The sequence below is a fragment of the Semicossyphus pulcher genome, unplaced genomic scaffold (genome assembly GCF_022749685.1).
Source record: "Semicossyphus pulcher isolate SPU_LCO1_2020_fin unplaced genomic scaffold, fSemPul1.0.p SCAF_11, whole genome shotgun sequence".
Classification (NCBI taxonomy): Eukaryota; Metazoa; Chordata; class Actinopteri; order Labriformes; family Labridae; genus Semicossyphus; species Semicossyphus pulcher.
The window spans coordinates 11,275,970-11,291,020 of record NW_027211615.1 but is presented as its reverse complement, the minus strand read 5'-3'; the positions used below and the strand labels follow the sequence as shown (position 1 = coordinate 11,291,020).

The 15,051-nt window shown below is 44.7% G+C and overlaps 1 protein-coding gene across 1 annotated transcript in view; it reads right to left on the bottom strand.

Moving 5' to 3' along the window:
* syne1a (spectrin repeat containing, nuclear envelope 1a) overlaps window positions 1-15,051 on the bottom strand; it is a 146,359-nt gene that overhangs the window by 32,975 nt on the left and 98,333 nt on the right. Inside the window, exons 82-97 of the mRNA XM_069656525.1 lie at window positions 13,355-13,635; window positions 13,076-13,241; window positions 12,773-12,928; window positions 12,476-12,628; window positions 11,511-11,693; window positions 11,240-11,377; window positions 10,817-11,002; window positions 10,008-10,130; window positions 9,624-9,806; window positions 8,669-8,812; window positions 6,164-6,394; window positions 3,674-3,814; window positions 2,694-2,807; window positions 2,416-2,577; window positions 1,805-1,999; window positions 1,548-1,721 (exon numbers count right to left, since the gene is read on the bottom strand). Of these exons, the coding sequence (XP_069512626.1) occupies window positions 1,548-1,721; window positions 1,805-1,999; window positions 2,416-2,577; window positions 2,694-2,807; window positions 3,674-3,814; window positions 6,164-6,394; window positions 8,669-8,812; window positions 9,624-9,806; window positions 10,008-10,130; window positions 10,817-11,002; window positions 11,240-11,377; window positions 11,511-11,693; window positions 12,476-12,628; window positions 12,773-12,928; window positions 13,076-13,241; window positions 13,355-13,635 (2,730 nt within the window). The remainder of the gene's footprint in view (window positions 1-1,547; window positions 1,722-1,804; window positions 2,000-2,415; window positions 2,578-2,693; window positions 2,808-3,673; window positions 3,815-6,163; window positions 6,395-8,668; window positions 8,813-9,623; window positions 9,807-10,007; window positions 10,131-10,816; window positions 11,003-11,239; window positions 11,378-11,510; window positions 11,694-12,475; window positions 12,629-12,772; window positions 12,929-13,075; window positions 13,242-13,354; window positions 13,636-15,051) is intronic.

Here is a 15,051-nt window from a genome sequence, read left to right as displayed (position 1 = left end):
CCTCCGACGCCGGCTCAGAGGTGGAACGACTTCGCTCCACCATTCTACCTGTGCGTTTTACATATATTTGCATATTTACATACATGTTTGTTTGAAGCACTGACCTGTGAGGGGCTACATCTGAGTGTTTTTTTTAGCTGCTAAAAGTGTGCTGACTGTCTTGTAATGACAAAGTGGTCAAATGAACACACTGTGGTTGTTTATTAAATATTCACAACAACTAAAAATGTTAAATCAGCTAATACCAGTTTGAGTTGCAAACCTACATTTAAAGATACTTAACTCTCCTCATGTAGAAATATTAACAGATTTTTACACTTATATAAGCAAAGCCGTTTATATTTTGCCCAACATTCATTTCTTTCCTTTCTCTCTCCACTGTTCCTCACTTTATCTCTCGAACCGTATATTCTTCCTCATGTCCCGCCCTTTAAACTGGATATGTACTGTAATAAATAATCCACCCTTGCAGACAGTTTTTACCCCCTGGAGATAAGGATCCGCCCGGGCCGGATCTTAAGAGTTTCTCAGAAGCCATATGTGAGCTTTAATCAGCTTAGTGTTTCTCTGCGGCTACAAACACACACACACACACACACACACATGCACACGCACACACGCTTTAAACATGAGGAAGCCAATTAAGGTGCATCAGAGGATGAATGTTTTGACATCAGTTTAAAGAGATTAAGTGATATGTTTCTTAAAAAAGCTGATTTTGAGGCATTTTAAATGTGTTAAGTAATTTAAAAAAAATGAATACTTTATTGCCGTATAAGCCGAGGAACACACACATGAAAGCCTTTGTCAGCAAGTGTCGGCAGGTGAGTATGCACTTCAAAGTAGTGGTACTGGTTTAGAGAGCCCTTAACAGTAAAACACTGACACTATGAATTTAAACAAACTATTTTTAAAATCTTTTTTCTCTGAAGTTTTTATGTGATTGTTGAAACAGAATGTTATTTCCTACTTCAAAGATGTGAATGAAATCTGCACAAGGAAACACGATGGATCAGTGACCACTTAGCCATGGATGCTAATTACCCCAAAGATAAAGATGATGTTACCACAGCATGTTTGAGGTCTAGAGAGGAGGGTAATCAGAGAGAGATACAGGGTCAGACCTGACGTCTAATCCTATTGTCCTAATCCTAAAAAAGTGCTGATTCAGTGGGCAAAAGAGGGTTTCTATCCTGCTCTGTTTGGAACCAGTCCTATTTTCAGTTCTGGTTTCGACAGCAGTTTATTCGTGACAAAAATAGTAACAGCAACATAATACTGAGGGGATGAATGCAATGATGGGCACTATTTCTGGAGCAGTGACGCAGACAGATTCTTCACCATTGATAGCTTCCTTTTTATGAAACAGTAACATACAGACTTTCTTGCTGTGCCTGAGGTAGTTTGGGAAACTTTTAAATTCTGTGTATATCAGGAAATCTGCTGTGAGAACAACGGTTATCTTAATGAACCTAGTTTGAAATCATTCATCAGTCAGTCAGCCAGTCAGTCCAGTCTTTGATAAGAGCAAAAAATGTCGGTCTCACCTGACAGTCAGTGAGCTGCTCCTCCATGTCCAGGTCTTCATTCAGGGGCTGAAGGGCAGAGCTCAGAGTTGCACGCGTGCTGAGCAGCCAGTGGTCCAGCTCGGCGGCCTCGCTGTGATAACGCTGCAGCGCCTGCTCCTGCCGCTGCTCCTCCAGCTGTTCGCTCAGTTTCTCCTGTAGCAACACATGTTAGATTCAGAGCATGACTCTTAGGTCAACAGATTCTGGAGAATTGAATATCATCTTCGAGTGCCCACCTCCAGTAGCTGCCGTTTCCCCGAAGCCTTCATTCGAATGGTGGCCATCCTCTCTCCCAGCACAGTGAGAGTAGACTGCAGAGCCAGCTGATCACCGGGCTCGCTGTCACTGTCGCTGTCTGCCAGCTCCTCAGAGAAACACGTCTGTAGCTCACCGATCTCATCCTGCAGCATCAGGATCTCATCCATCAGCGCCTGCACAGACACGGATCGGAGAAGTGTGAGTGGTGAAGGAAAAAGAACAGACATTTGAAGACGATGAAATTGTTAAAATAAAAGAAGAAGAGACTTAAAAGAAGACAGCAGGGGAAAGAGGGGTTGTCCAAATTGCCTGACAGTAACGTTACAAAGAGGAACTGTCGCTGTGAGGTTGGCATAGAAACCGAGATCGGTGCCATGCAGTCTGTGCAACAATTGCACCGTCTAGAGCAACATTAAACTCTTCAATCATTCTCTGTCTTCTCTGAGCAGGCCCGTCTTTCGTCAGCTATTCCCCAAGAGACATAAATTTACACTTTACAAGCACTTTACACTCCTCTATCTTTCAACATCATGCACAATCACTATTTCACAAATATATCCAGACATTAATGTCCCCCCTTTTCCCTCACCTGGTGTGCAGCCATCTGGCTCTCGGGGCTCTTATTAGGCTCCAGGCCCTCATTGAGCGCTCCCTCGATGGACTCCATCTTAGTGGAAATGGACTGAAGGGACTCCTGATAATGCTGCTGCCGCTCCAGAGCCTCGTACAGACTCTTCTGCTTCTCGCTGATCTGTGGTGGGAGAAACAGTTATGCCATATCGATTTTCTTGCTTTGGCATAAAGGAAAACAACTTATTAAGTATATGTGGGTTAATTTAGATAACGGTAATTGATGATGTGACGTACCACGTTCTTGAGTGTCTCCCAGGATCTCTGCAGGTCATCCAGGTTAGCAGCGCTGCTCTCCATGGACGGGTCGTACAGCTCCTGAAGGGGCGCTCGGCTCAGCGTACCTCGACCCTGTGAGACATAAACAAAGTGACTACAGGCCTGTAGTAGTGCATGCGAGGGGTGTGATGGTACTGATGCGTTGTTATATCCTTAAACATACTGTGAACAATGAATATGAAGTGGCACATTGGGAGAAAATCTGCAGTAAAGTAATGCAGAACCAAATGTAAGAGTCTGTTACCTGAGCTGTTTGATTCAGCATCTTATTGAGGTCCTATTAGATGAGTTTAAACTCTCCCGTGATTCTTTAATTCTGTCACTTTTTCAGCTTGCTTTGACCTTATTGATTTGACAGATTTGACAAAAAGCTATTTTTTTCTAACTTATCTATGTTTAGAAAATGACACGGTCTTATTTTTATCTCAGCGTAAAAGCAGGAGGCAAGGAAATGTTCTTCAGCAAAGTAAATGTGCGAACAAAATGGTGATAAAACGGGGAAAGCAGGGGCAGCGCAGCAGCTCTCCAGCTGTTTCAAACATCCATTGTGTTCATAGTGATGACAGAGACATCATTATGTGGTGGTGGGAGTGAGTCGGTGGTGATGGGATGTCGTGCAAGTTGAACATGTCCATCTTAACTTTATATATTCAATAGGCGGTCTTAAAATATCACAGCAACTAAAGCTAAACAAGAAACGCTTGCAATAGGATGTTATGTTCATTAAGTGTCAATTAATTTTAACAAATAAAGTAAGACTTCAATTTTGGTAAGTAACTGATTAAGATGGACATTTTTCCTGCAAAGGTTGAGGTGGTTGTTTGTCATGACTTGAGAGTTTAAGGTGTAATGTTAATAGGATGTCGGGGCTATCGAAGCTGGGTGGCTCAGGTAATGCTGGAGAGCTTCGGAGGTAACCAGGGCGGGGTTTGCAGTACCTGGTTAAGAGGAGCGTCAGCGTTAGCCCCTGGGGAGGGAGAGCGGCAGGCAGGGGGAGAGGAGACCTCGCTGTTTGTGCCCTCCTCCCCTGACTCCTCCGTCACAGGGGAGAGGAGCGTGTGGCAGCGGCCGGCTGTCATCTAACCACATGTACACCCCGCACATCAAACACACACATCAGAAGAAGCAGGAGGAGGAGGAAAAGGGTGGAGGGGACCAAACAGTAGAGGCCCAGATCAAAGGAGCGAGGGGGACAGAGGGAGAAAAATGAAGAGAGAGAAGAAGAGGGGGCATAAAAATTAATAGGGGAGTGCAGGTTAGGCAGATCGCAGTGAGCACATTGCTGATTAATTAGAAAGTAAGTAATCAAACACCACTGAGAGGAGCGAGTTAGATCACATTACTGCTCCTGACATCAAACTCTGCCACCCTTTTTAACGTAGCACAGCATGAAAGAGACACAATTTACCGGAGCTTTGCTCTGTGCAAACAAGAGGACAGACACTGGATTCTGCTGGCAATGAATGAGCTGCTCTGATTTCTTACAGGATGCATCAGGGGAAAGGAATGATCATAACCAGGAAGTTAAAACTCACACATAAGTGCACACACTGGCACTTCTTACACCACACACATTCAGACGGTAGAGCTGCAGTTTCAGAACCACAGTCATTTCCTTTCCATCAGACATCCAGACATCCACATCACAGACAAGGTTTCATGTTTTATTCAAATTTAAGCTACACGTTTACCATCTCTCTAGAGGATTAGTCATGAACCACTTGTACACGTGTCTGTTGCAGAAGCACAAGTCTTTGAAGACTTAAGTGTAAGAGGAAGAAACCCTGAAGATCAAGGCCCAAACTCAAACAAAGCATAGCTGAAGCATAGCATAGCTAACAGAGGCTGAATTAGTGAATGCAGCAGCAGCAGCAGCTGTCCCAGAAGTAGCACAGTTGTCTGTGTGCCTGCATGCTTCAGTAGAGAGGAGAGAGCTGAAATGTGAGCCAAACCCAACTGGGCTGCTTTTTGGCAGTTAATGCACAACTTGGCCGACTGACTGAGGACCTTTTTATATTTCCAGGACTTTTCCCGGGCTTTATGATGCAACGCAACGCAACAGAAAGATCCAGATCACCGACAGGAGTGGGAAAAACAGTGGTTCGATAAAGTGTTAGAAACTGAACAGTAATGTCAAAACACTGTGGTAACAATAGGTGCTTTTCGACCAAAAGTACCAGGAACTTCTCTTTAAGGTACTAAATGGTTCCTGTGGCCCATTGTTGTCTAAGTTTCCAAAGTGGCCTAAAGTCCAGGGAAGATCATGCAAATCAATTGCAGGTCGACTTTTCTAATTCCCGCTGGATGTCCTCTCTTCCGCGTAAATGCTCAGCAAGGCCTGCACCTCGTCGTCGGTCCAGCTGACGTAGGCTTTCTTCTCTGACTCCATCTCAAAGCACGAAACAATCTCGAAGCACGATGATAACAGTGAGCTTGCAGCTGCAGCCTTTTAAACATGGCGGGTGAAATAAAACGCTACGAGTACTCGACCAATCAGAATCGATTAGCACTGCAGGCCCCGTCTTGAAAGTTCCTGGACCTTTGGAAAGTACTCAGTGGGTGAATAAATTACCCTGGAACTAAATGTAGACCCTGGTTCCTGCAGGGTTCCTCAAAAGGTTCCTAGGTCCTGGGGAAAGTTCCTGCTGTCGAAAAGCACCTAATGTCACAAAGCTAAACATGCTAAACTAGCAAAGCTAGGATAACAGCAGTCCTAGCAACTTGCCACACACACAAGAAATTATGCTCTGCTCACACACACACACACACACACACACACATACAGTAATATCCTGTTTCCTGTCCTGCTGAAACCAAACACACCACAAACAGCAGCAACAGAGCGAGGAAGCGAAGAAATCTGAATCAGAAATAAAGTCACAGAGGAAAAGAGGGCGGCGAGGCGGTTTCTTATGTGGGAACACATGAGAAAAATGAATGATCAAGCCCGAGGATGACATAGTGTAGTAGCAGGCAGACAGATTTAGGCTAATATGAAGCAAAGTGAAGTGACACAGCACAGAAGGAGTGCAGGAATACTCAAGAGGAGACAGCCAGAATAGTAACACTTGAGGTGTGAGGGGAAAAAAGGTTGAGTTATTTCTGTGCTATGCAAGAAAGAGACGCAGAAAGAATCAGAAGCAGAATAATAATAGAGAGGAAAAGTCTATTACTAGAGATTGCTAGAGTACTAGAGTTAAACCTGTAATCATCCTCTAAGTTGGGGTTGTTAAGTTAAGTATATTGTTGTTAAATGAACTATAAACAACCTCTACAGACCCTAAAGGGACCCTTGAGGTTTCCTTGCATTCCTTAAGAACCAGTCATCTATACAGAAAGGCTCAAACACACATGGGCCTGACAGACACACAGCCATGCAGTATACATGTGTGATTGTGTATGTGTCCAATCAAGGCTTTGCCACTCACCATGACGACAGAGGGGTGCGCTGGAAGCTGCTTGTCGGAGGCGGCGTTGCTGGTAGCCACAGCGCTGGGCAGCTCCTCATCACTCAGCTCGTCCATGCCGTCCGAGAGGCCCTCCACCTCGCTGACCGTCAGCAGCATGGTGGCGTGTTTGGCCTTCACAGTCAGCATCTTGCACTTGGAGTGGAGCGAGGCGATCTGCTCCTGGTAGCCACGGATCTTCTGGGCCAGCTCCTGTCAAAACATCCCCCAGAAAGACAGAAAACACCACCACCCCCAGGGTCAGGAGAGTGTGGTTCAGTCCACAATGGGAGATCAATAGTTCCTGGTTTAAACAGGACCCTGGGAAAAAAAAAAAGAAGGGGGTGGCTGAGTTTGTTCAGCGCTGAATGTGGTGCCGGTGGAGTGGACGCATTCTCTTCCCCCGCCGGTCTCTCGCTTTTGGCTTCACAGAGTGTAAGCGTAGAAAGAGAACAGCAGTGCCTCACTCTCTCTCTTTTTCTCTCTGTCGCTCTCTTCTGTATCTCTGAGCCAATCAGAGCAGAACAGAGGCGGGTGACTAAGAACAGCGGTGAAGCCAACACACAGGATGTTTGGTTGAGACGGAGACCCTCGCAGAAATAGTTCAAATCCCTCAGACACTCCCTCTCGTACACATACACAAATGGCAAGAAAAACACAGGAAGTGAGCTCACTGCCTGCAGCCCCCCCCCTTCCTCTGCCCTCCTCCACCAATCCTCGGGCCGGATTCCTCTCAACAAAAGAGACTCGTAAGGAGGGAGGGAGTGTCTAGTGAGGAAGAATGACATAGATGGTGTCAAATTACAGCACTGGTATGAGCCGGCAGGCCGGGGTCCAGCTCCTCCTCCTCTTTCTATTCCCTCCGTCCCGCAGATGGTCAATGCACTGATAATCAGGTCATGTGACTGACTGGGCCAGTGAAGTTGCAGCTATCTGCTCAGCTTAGAGATCAAACTCAGACATAAACACAGCAGCATGCCAAGCCACTCTGCAGCACCAGAGAGATAGCAGCAACAAGAAAATATGTATGTAAAAGTAGATAAAATACGCCAGAACCAAGCAGGGAAAGTTAATATAAAATGTGCTGCTTCTGGAGAGATCTGATCTGTTTCTCTGCAGGTCTTCCTCTGCCTCTCTCAGTCTGCCAACCCCCCCTCCCGCCCTCCTCTACCTCTCTTCCTGCATGGGAGATCAAACACGCTTACTCAGCAAAGTACAACCGCAACCGACAGCACAGGGCTCCAGCAGCACAGGTGAACACCATCTCACCATCTACACTGCATCAAACAGGAATGTATGCAGGTAATATTTACATGTAACATCAAATAAAGGAGGTATGTGCGTGGGACGGGCTTGTAGAGACACAACAACACAATACTCTCCCAGAACTGCAATACAGTACGTGGTGGCTCTGCTCTGTTACAGTGTGTAGTTGCAATAATGACTTAATGACTAAATTACTAACGCACAGTCTGATTCAACAACTACTCCATGAGCTTCAGTGTATTTCCCGCTGCCTCGGCCTCTCTATGTATGCTGTTTTACACTGCCACAGAGTACAGGAAATGTATAATAACTGACACGTCTCCTGTCTGATTTGCTCTCAGCTCTTTGATGATGAGGAAGTTGACCTCATAAGATAAAACATTTTTAGATATCAGCATATAAGGTTGTTTAAAAGTCAAATAAAGTGCCCTTTGAGGTAAGTAACTAAAACCCTGTGTCTGCTGTCCTGTAATGTTAAACATTTACATCTTCAGTCAATCTTTGGCTCTATTTGTAGGCTAAGGGGCCGAGCCTGTTTCAGGCCCCTGTTTATATTACTGTTACTGTTCAGAACAGATTATGTTTTAAGGCTTTGACAACATTGTTCTCGAGCCTGTTCGACTAAACTGATCTTAAAGGAGTAAAGGACAGACAGTTTAAGGCTGTTTCCCTGCTACAACATGACAAAGCCGTCAAGCACAAAGCTGCAGGAGGTCGACAAGGAAACTGCCCTCTTTGGTGAGGAGGGAACTTGACTGACCCCTGCACAAAGCCCTGACCTGACCTTAAACCCAATCAACACCCTTGGGTTGAACTGCAATGCCTCGGCCTTATGGCCAAACATCAGTGCCAGAATTCACTAATACTATTCATGGATGAATGAAAGACAATCCCTGCAGTCTGCTTCCATAATCCCAGTGAAAACTCCTTTTACTACCGAAGCCCTAAGCTGACATGCATCCATACATTTTATTTACTCCGTAGCGGTAGATCTCGAGAAAACACCCAGAAATAACTCGTTATCACGGGAAAACGTAGTAAATAAAATGTATGGATGCATGTCCGCTAAAGTCTTCCGTATTTTACAACAGTGCAGCCTGTTCTAGCAGCAAATGAATCAACATTTGTTATATCTTAAAATTCTCATGTGGGTGTGATGCTCACATGTCAACATACTTATATTCTAATAAATATTCTAACAAAGTGTGTGCTGTCTCTCACCTCATGGTGGTGTATTTGAGCCTGAAGCTCCTGTATGTTATTGGTGGAGACAGGCCGGTCCTGAATGATGCGGTGAGCCTCTTCTATTAATCTCTGAAGGTTTTTCACTTCCTGTTCGTACTGCTCATACTGCACAACGGCCTCCTGGGAAAGAGGAAACATGACAAATAAAAATCATCTTTTTAATCAATTTTTTTTATCTCTGAAGGGAAATAGTTTTATCTTGCCTCTGTTCCAGGGACGTCAAAGGTTTAGTGACGCCTACATATTCATCTGAGTGGAGTTATTTCTTTTACACTTTTTGTTTTTCCATGCACAGTATCTGTAACTGAGTGTGTCAATGCTACAGTGGCATTTATTTGAACAGGTGACGTTTATAGTTTTTTGAAATATATTAAATACTAAAACATGTCCTCGGAAGATATTAAAGCACTGAGAAACATTAAACATCCCTTTTGTTCATTTTGGGTTTCGAATGTTTGCCGAAGTTTTCCATGATCACATGAGTTATTGTGTTTAAGAATATGTTAAATATGACCCTGACAGATTAATGGTTTCAAATCTTGGAGTATTTTTTTAAAAAGGCGATGCTTGATGCTGTTGCTGTCCTCCAGACAGTCTCAGAGGGTCACTTCTGCCTCTGAAAAACTAATCTTCACTACAATGAGCTTAAAAGCAGAATCAGCCTCGAACCAAAGGATTGGAGGATAATACTGGTCTGACGGGGCTCAGACATTTCTGAGAAGGCCTGTTAGGACATTCAAAACTCAGTGTAGAATTACATAAATCTTCCTTATCAACTTTCAGGTAAAAAAAATGGGGAAATGTTATATGAACACATGCTGATCTATAGTGTATGACTTATCAAATTGATTGGTTATGTATTACATGAACAGGATGATTGTTCTTTTGACATCTGATTCACAGCTTCTACAGTACGAGCAGCGCCCTCTACCTGCAGGATGTTGCACTGCTGGATGGTGGTGTGCTGCAGTTGGCTGGCCTCTTGCTGCAGAGTCTGAGCAGTGCGACAGATAGGCAGGCTGGCCACTACCTCCTCTGGTAGTCGGAGGGCGCTCTGACACTGCTGTACTGCCGCCACCTGCTGCTTGAAGCCCTCCATCTCCACCAACAGGCGCTAATGAAAGAATAAAGAGGGGTGTTAGAATATAAGGAGGATCTGTTGGGCTTGTAATAAAACAATACTGTGAGGATGCTTTATGACAATGTTATACAGCGACTGTAGGCTTGCACTGTGTGTATCCTCTCTTTTTAAATCTATAACACTTAAACTGCTATAAATTTATTATAAACAAAGCATTTAACTGTGTGTGATTACCTGTCTCTGTGTGAGCTGCTCTCTGAGGCTGAGCCTGTTGAGGTCTGGGGAGGCGAGTGTGACCTGGATCTGGTCTACAGCAGCATGGAGGTTCTTCACCTCGGCCTCCAAACGCAGCATGTCCTGAGGAGTGACACAGAGAGATAGAACAAGTGGAAAGAAAGCAGAAACAAGTATTGTACTGTATGTATTTTAAATACATAATGTAGCTTTTAGACACATTGGATTCTCTAACACTGCTTGCAGTAATAAATATAAACCACACCAGTCCCCAGCAGGGTTTTTAAAATCACTCTAAGCTATAAATAAAAAATCATGTATCGCAAGAAAACTATTCACTTGCGATCTGTAATTAACCTTTATGTATTTCAAGCTAAATGAAAATGTATTACTCGTCACTACAGATAAAGGTTGTGCTCTCTCTACAATTTAGATTTAGTCCAAACTCACAGGAGGAATTGTAAACAGATTTCCAAACACACAATGTCATTAGCAACAACGAGCAACAGACTGTCATCTGTGTACCAGCTGTATCGCAGATCAGATTAGCGTGACAGATTACTGCAGAACAAACTAAAACAGTGCATTCCATTATGATGCTGTTATACTGGGTGAATGACCACCAGGGGGCACTGTTGGATTGTAGCTCACGTGTATTTGAATCCCTCTGCACCTCTTGTTGTGCATCAAAATGTTTGCATCAAATTAGCTTATTTTTTCACCAAAACTATTTCATGAGATTGCCCTAAAACAAGTTAGAGGTAAAGTAACCCTGATGTGATGCTCTCCTGAAAGTGATCCTCGTTTACCTTTGCTGCATCCTGCAGACTCTGGAGGCGAGTCTTGGTGGTTTGCTGCAGCTCCTCTGTGCGTCTGCTGAGGTGTTTCACCTGCTGGATCCACCCCTCCGTCTGCAACACCTCCCCCAGCTGCCCCTCCCTCTCTCCCATGGCCTCCAAATCACCATGGAGACCGCGACACTCCCGCAGCAATGCCTGCACAAGTCAAAGAGAAGAGCCATTGTGCAATTATACTAATTAAGGCTGGCCAACACGCTGTATAGTTCATGACATTTCACTTGAAATCAAACATGTGCAAGAATCTAATTAGCTGTACATTTTTAGGATGTCCTCAGAAATATATAAAATGTATGAGAACATAGTTTCTTGCAGCAGTTTTCAGACATCTTAAATCAGTTCCCACTCCCTGCTGGGTGACTAATGAAGTCTCACCTGATGAGCTCGAATTTGCTCCTGCAGCTGGGACGCAGAGCCCCAGATGATACTGCCGCTGACCAGAGCCTCTGCTTTCTCTGCCCAGCCCAGAATAAACGCCTTCATACCCTGATACTCCTCCACCTGTCTCTCTGCCTGCTCACAGGAGAAACACAGACCAAAAGCATAGAAGTAAAATGCTGATATAAATGATATATATAGTGATTATTTATGCCAGCAACATTGGATTAACTTCTACATGACATGATGGACCGTATGGACGTCTCACCTTCTTCAGCCTGTTAGCTCTGTCTTGGACCTGCTGTGTCGTGTGCCGCTGCACCTCTGTCAGCTTTGCCACAGCATCGCCCAGCTGCTTGCACAGCAGAGGGTTCTGCTCCCCAAACTCCTGCACCGCTACGCCTAACTCCGCCAGAGAGCGACTACAACATTCACACTCCTCGCAAAGAGCCTGTGAGAGGAGAGAGAGGAGGGGAGAGTAAGAAGATGGAGCAAAAAGGGAGGAAAGAAGAAGAATGAAAAGCTCTGGCTTTTGGAACTAAAGGACTCTCTTGTCAAGAGTGAGACAAGAAGATTGATTCGCTGTCATGTTTGTAACATGAATATCAAGCTACAGCCAGCATTAAGACTGTAAAAATGGGGGCCTTGGTTTAGCTCAGCAGTTATATTGCGTGTCCCAAATACAGAGGCTACAGTCCTTAATGCGGCAGCACCGGGTTCGACTCCTATCCTCTGCCCTTTTCCGCGCGTCATCCCCACTCTCTCTTCCCTGTTTCCGACACTATTCACTGTCCTCTCTCTCAAACAAAGGCATGAAAGGTAACAAAATCTGCCTAGTAACACCTCTAAAGCCTACTAATTAATGCTTTATACCTCGTTTGTTAAACTGTTTTCAGGACAGCAGTGATTAATTCGCAAGCTGGTAATTGGAGTAGTTCAACAAATGACACACTATTCCTTTACCAATGCACACTCCAGGATTTGTGTGTCTACAGATGACCAGAGGAGTGAGGGAAGACAGAAAGTTGGGGCAACAAGAAGGAGAACAGGAGGGAAGGGGCTCAAACTCCCCACTGGAATACTCCTCTCAGAAGTGGGTCACTGTTAAAGGCTGAATTCAGCTCAGGCCATTCCAACTCTCACACACACATTAACCTCAACATCTGCAAAATGAATAGCCAATTTAACAGGGGTTAATTGCTTGCTAATTAGTCAATCTGTCTGGTTGATTACTTTGGTCTGTTCTTTGGCCTCCTCCAGGTCGGCACTCTTGTCTTCCAGTTTCAGAGCGATGGTCTTCAGTTTCGCCTCGATGTCCTGGAGTCTGGAGCCGAAGTCCTCTTTCACATCTCTGGTCTGCTGCACCTCCCGTTCCCTCGCCTGGACCTAAAGCAGAAGGCAGGAATAGACATTTAACTATACTCTCACAAACACATATAATCTTATTAACATTAAAAATAACATTTGAGTTTTGACCACAAACCTCCTTTACACACAACAAAAAACACAGCTCTAGCTAAGAGAGGTCACCTGGTCCTCAGCCGAGCCCAGAGCCAGAGCCACCTCAGCCAGCTGCATGCTGAGCTCAGACGGCAGGCCGGCCTGGAGGTCCTGGTACTTGCACTGCTGCAGCTCGGTCATGCGCTCCACACTCTGGCGCCTGCTGATGACTTCACCATGTGCCGTCTGCAACACAAACAACATCACATGACGGACTGTAAATCCCAGTTTTTTTCCTGTTATGACAAGACACTGCATTAATGTCTAAAGAGGCAAGAAAAGCCAGAGTTGCAAACCTAGTTGACGAGTGTATGTATATATAAAGTGGTCTACCTCTAGGTCCTGCAGCAGTGAATCCAGGTCTGCAGTGGGACTCAGCAGTAATCCACGAGTATCTTGAATCCAGCCTTTGACCAAGCCAAGCTCTTTCTCAACCTCCTCTCTCTCCCTAAGTTCCTGGTGAACCTGAGCTCTGCTAGTTCGTACGCGCAGCACGAGGCTGGAAAAAACAGAGTAGATAATCTATCATACAAATATTCCTTGTATTTCCTTGGTCCCCGTCTTCACAAAATGACATGTAACTGACTCATTCATTCGTTCTTGGTCACTCACCCGTCATATTGCTCCTGCATGCTTCTGATCTCTTGTAAGCACGGCGTCTCCTCATGTCCATTTTCACTCCTTTTCTCCGTTGCCTCCTCCTCCTCTCCTCTGAGGCTGCGAGTGTGTTGCCCCAGCAGGGCCAGGATGGACAGCTCCCTCTCCACCTCCAGGCTGAAGGAGTCGTGGTACTCCTGGAGGCTCTGAAGCGCCGCCCTGGTGGCTGCCTTCTCAACCGTGCTGTCAGGGACGCGACTGTGGAGGTCTTGGGACACAGAGCGCACCTTCTCCACCTGAGGAAAGTTTATGTACAAAGATTCAGGCTCAGGTGATGCAGCAGATTTATCGTTAATAGTTTACTGATAATCCTTCAGAGAACGGAGGATTATTCCGGTAGGCTTGTACTTCTTTACACTGGTATCACAATGTTTCCACTAAGACTTTGATACTTAGTGGCAGTTGTGTGCAAAAAACAGCAATGGGTCTGATTCTAACAATTAGATGGACAGTTCTGGACTACTTCAGTATATTTCCAGATGAGCTGTGATAAAGGGAGCATTACTTGCATCAGCTGTGTGTACATAAAGTTTTATTAAAAATAAAGTCAGATTTATAAAACTGTGCGTACGCACACCTGCAAATTATTTTTACTTTTTGAATTATAGTCCTCCGGGTATTGTACACATGTGGAACAGCCTCTTATTTTGCCCTCTACATGCCCACATGCAACCATATATTATTGTGGATGCATGAAAATGAGCCGGCTGATCAATGGCTCTTTAGGAGAAATTGTAAATACACCTGAGAGGAAGACGAGCAAAAACTTTTTCAGCTGAGTTGGAGGTTAGAAAACACACATTGTTTGGTGGTCACAGCAGAAAGAGACAACAGAGTAAAGCTAGTGCGAGCCTTATATTATGACCACTTGCTCACATCTCACTCCTCTCCAGCTACAACCTCTTGTTTGGTCACTTCTGCTTAGAAAGATGGAAATATTTTTGTTGTTATATTTTTGGCAAAAGACACAATGCATGTTTATTTAAAGAAACGTCTTCAACATTATAACTGTATACTTTATAAAGTAAAAGATATCTTCATTATCATTTGCGTCATAACAATCTGCCTGTCAATCTTGTTCTGTCGCTATGACGACCTTAGGGTTTGAATGTGGCCATATTCCAAACTATATTCCGGAGCTGTCACTCTTTAAACAGAAGGTCATTCAGATCATATCAGTCAGTTCACTCTCAGCTTGCGTGAGCACAACCAACAACTAGATATCTGTCAGCATTTCTACAACTGTTGGAATAATTATCTGTAAACCTGTAAGTTACAAGCAGAAGGTTTCCTGTTGCAACATGGAGGAGTACACCCCCATCGAACCTTCAGACCTCCAAGTCTTCAGAGGCTGCCAGCTGTCCTCCACATCTTCCGACTATATTGTTGAGGACTTAGTTGGAAATGGAGCCTTTGCTCGAGTTGCAAAGTGTGTTAAGTCAGCCACTAACGAGACCGTGGCTCTGAGGATAACAAAGTTAGTCTCAGAGTCTTACGCAAAAGAAGAGGAAGAGACCCTGCAAAAGCTGAAGGCCTTCGATCCCGACATCTGGAACTTTGTAAGGTGGGAAAGCTCGTTCACCTACAAGGGGCATCTGTGTCAGGAATTCGAGCTGCTGGACATGAGTCTCAGAGACTTTGTAAGCATGAGA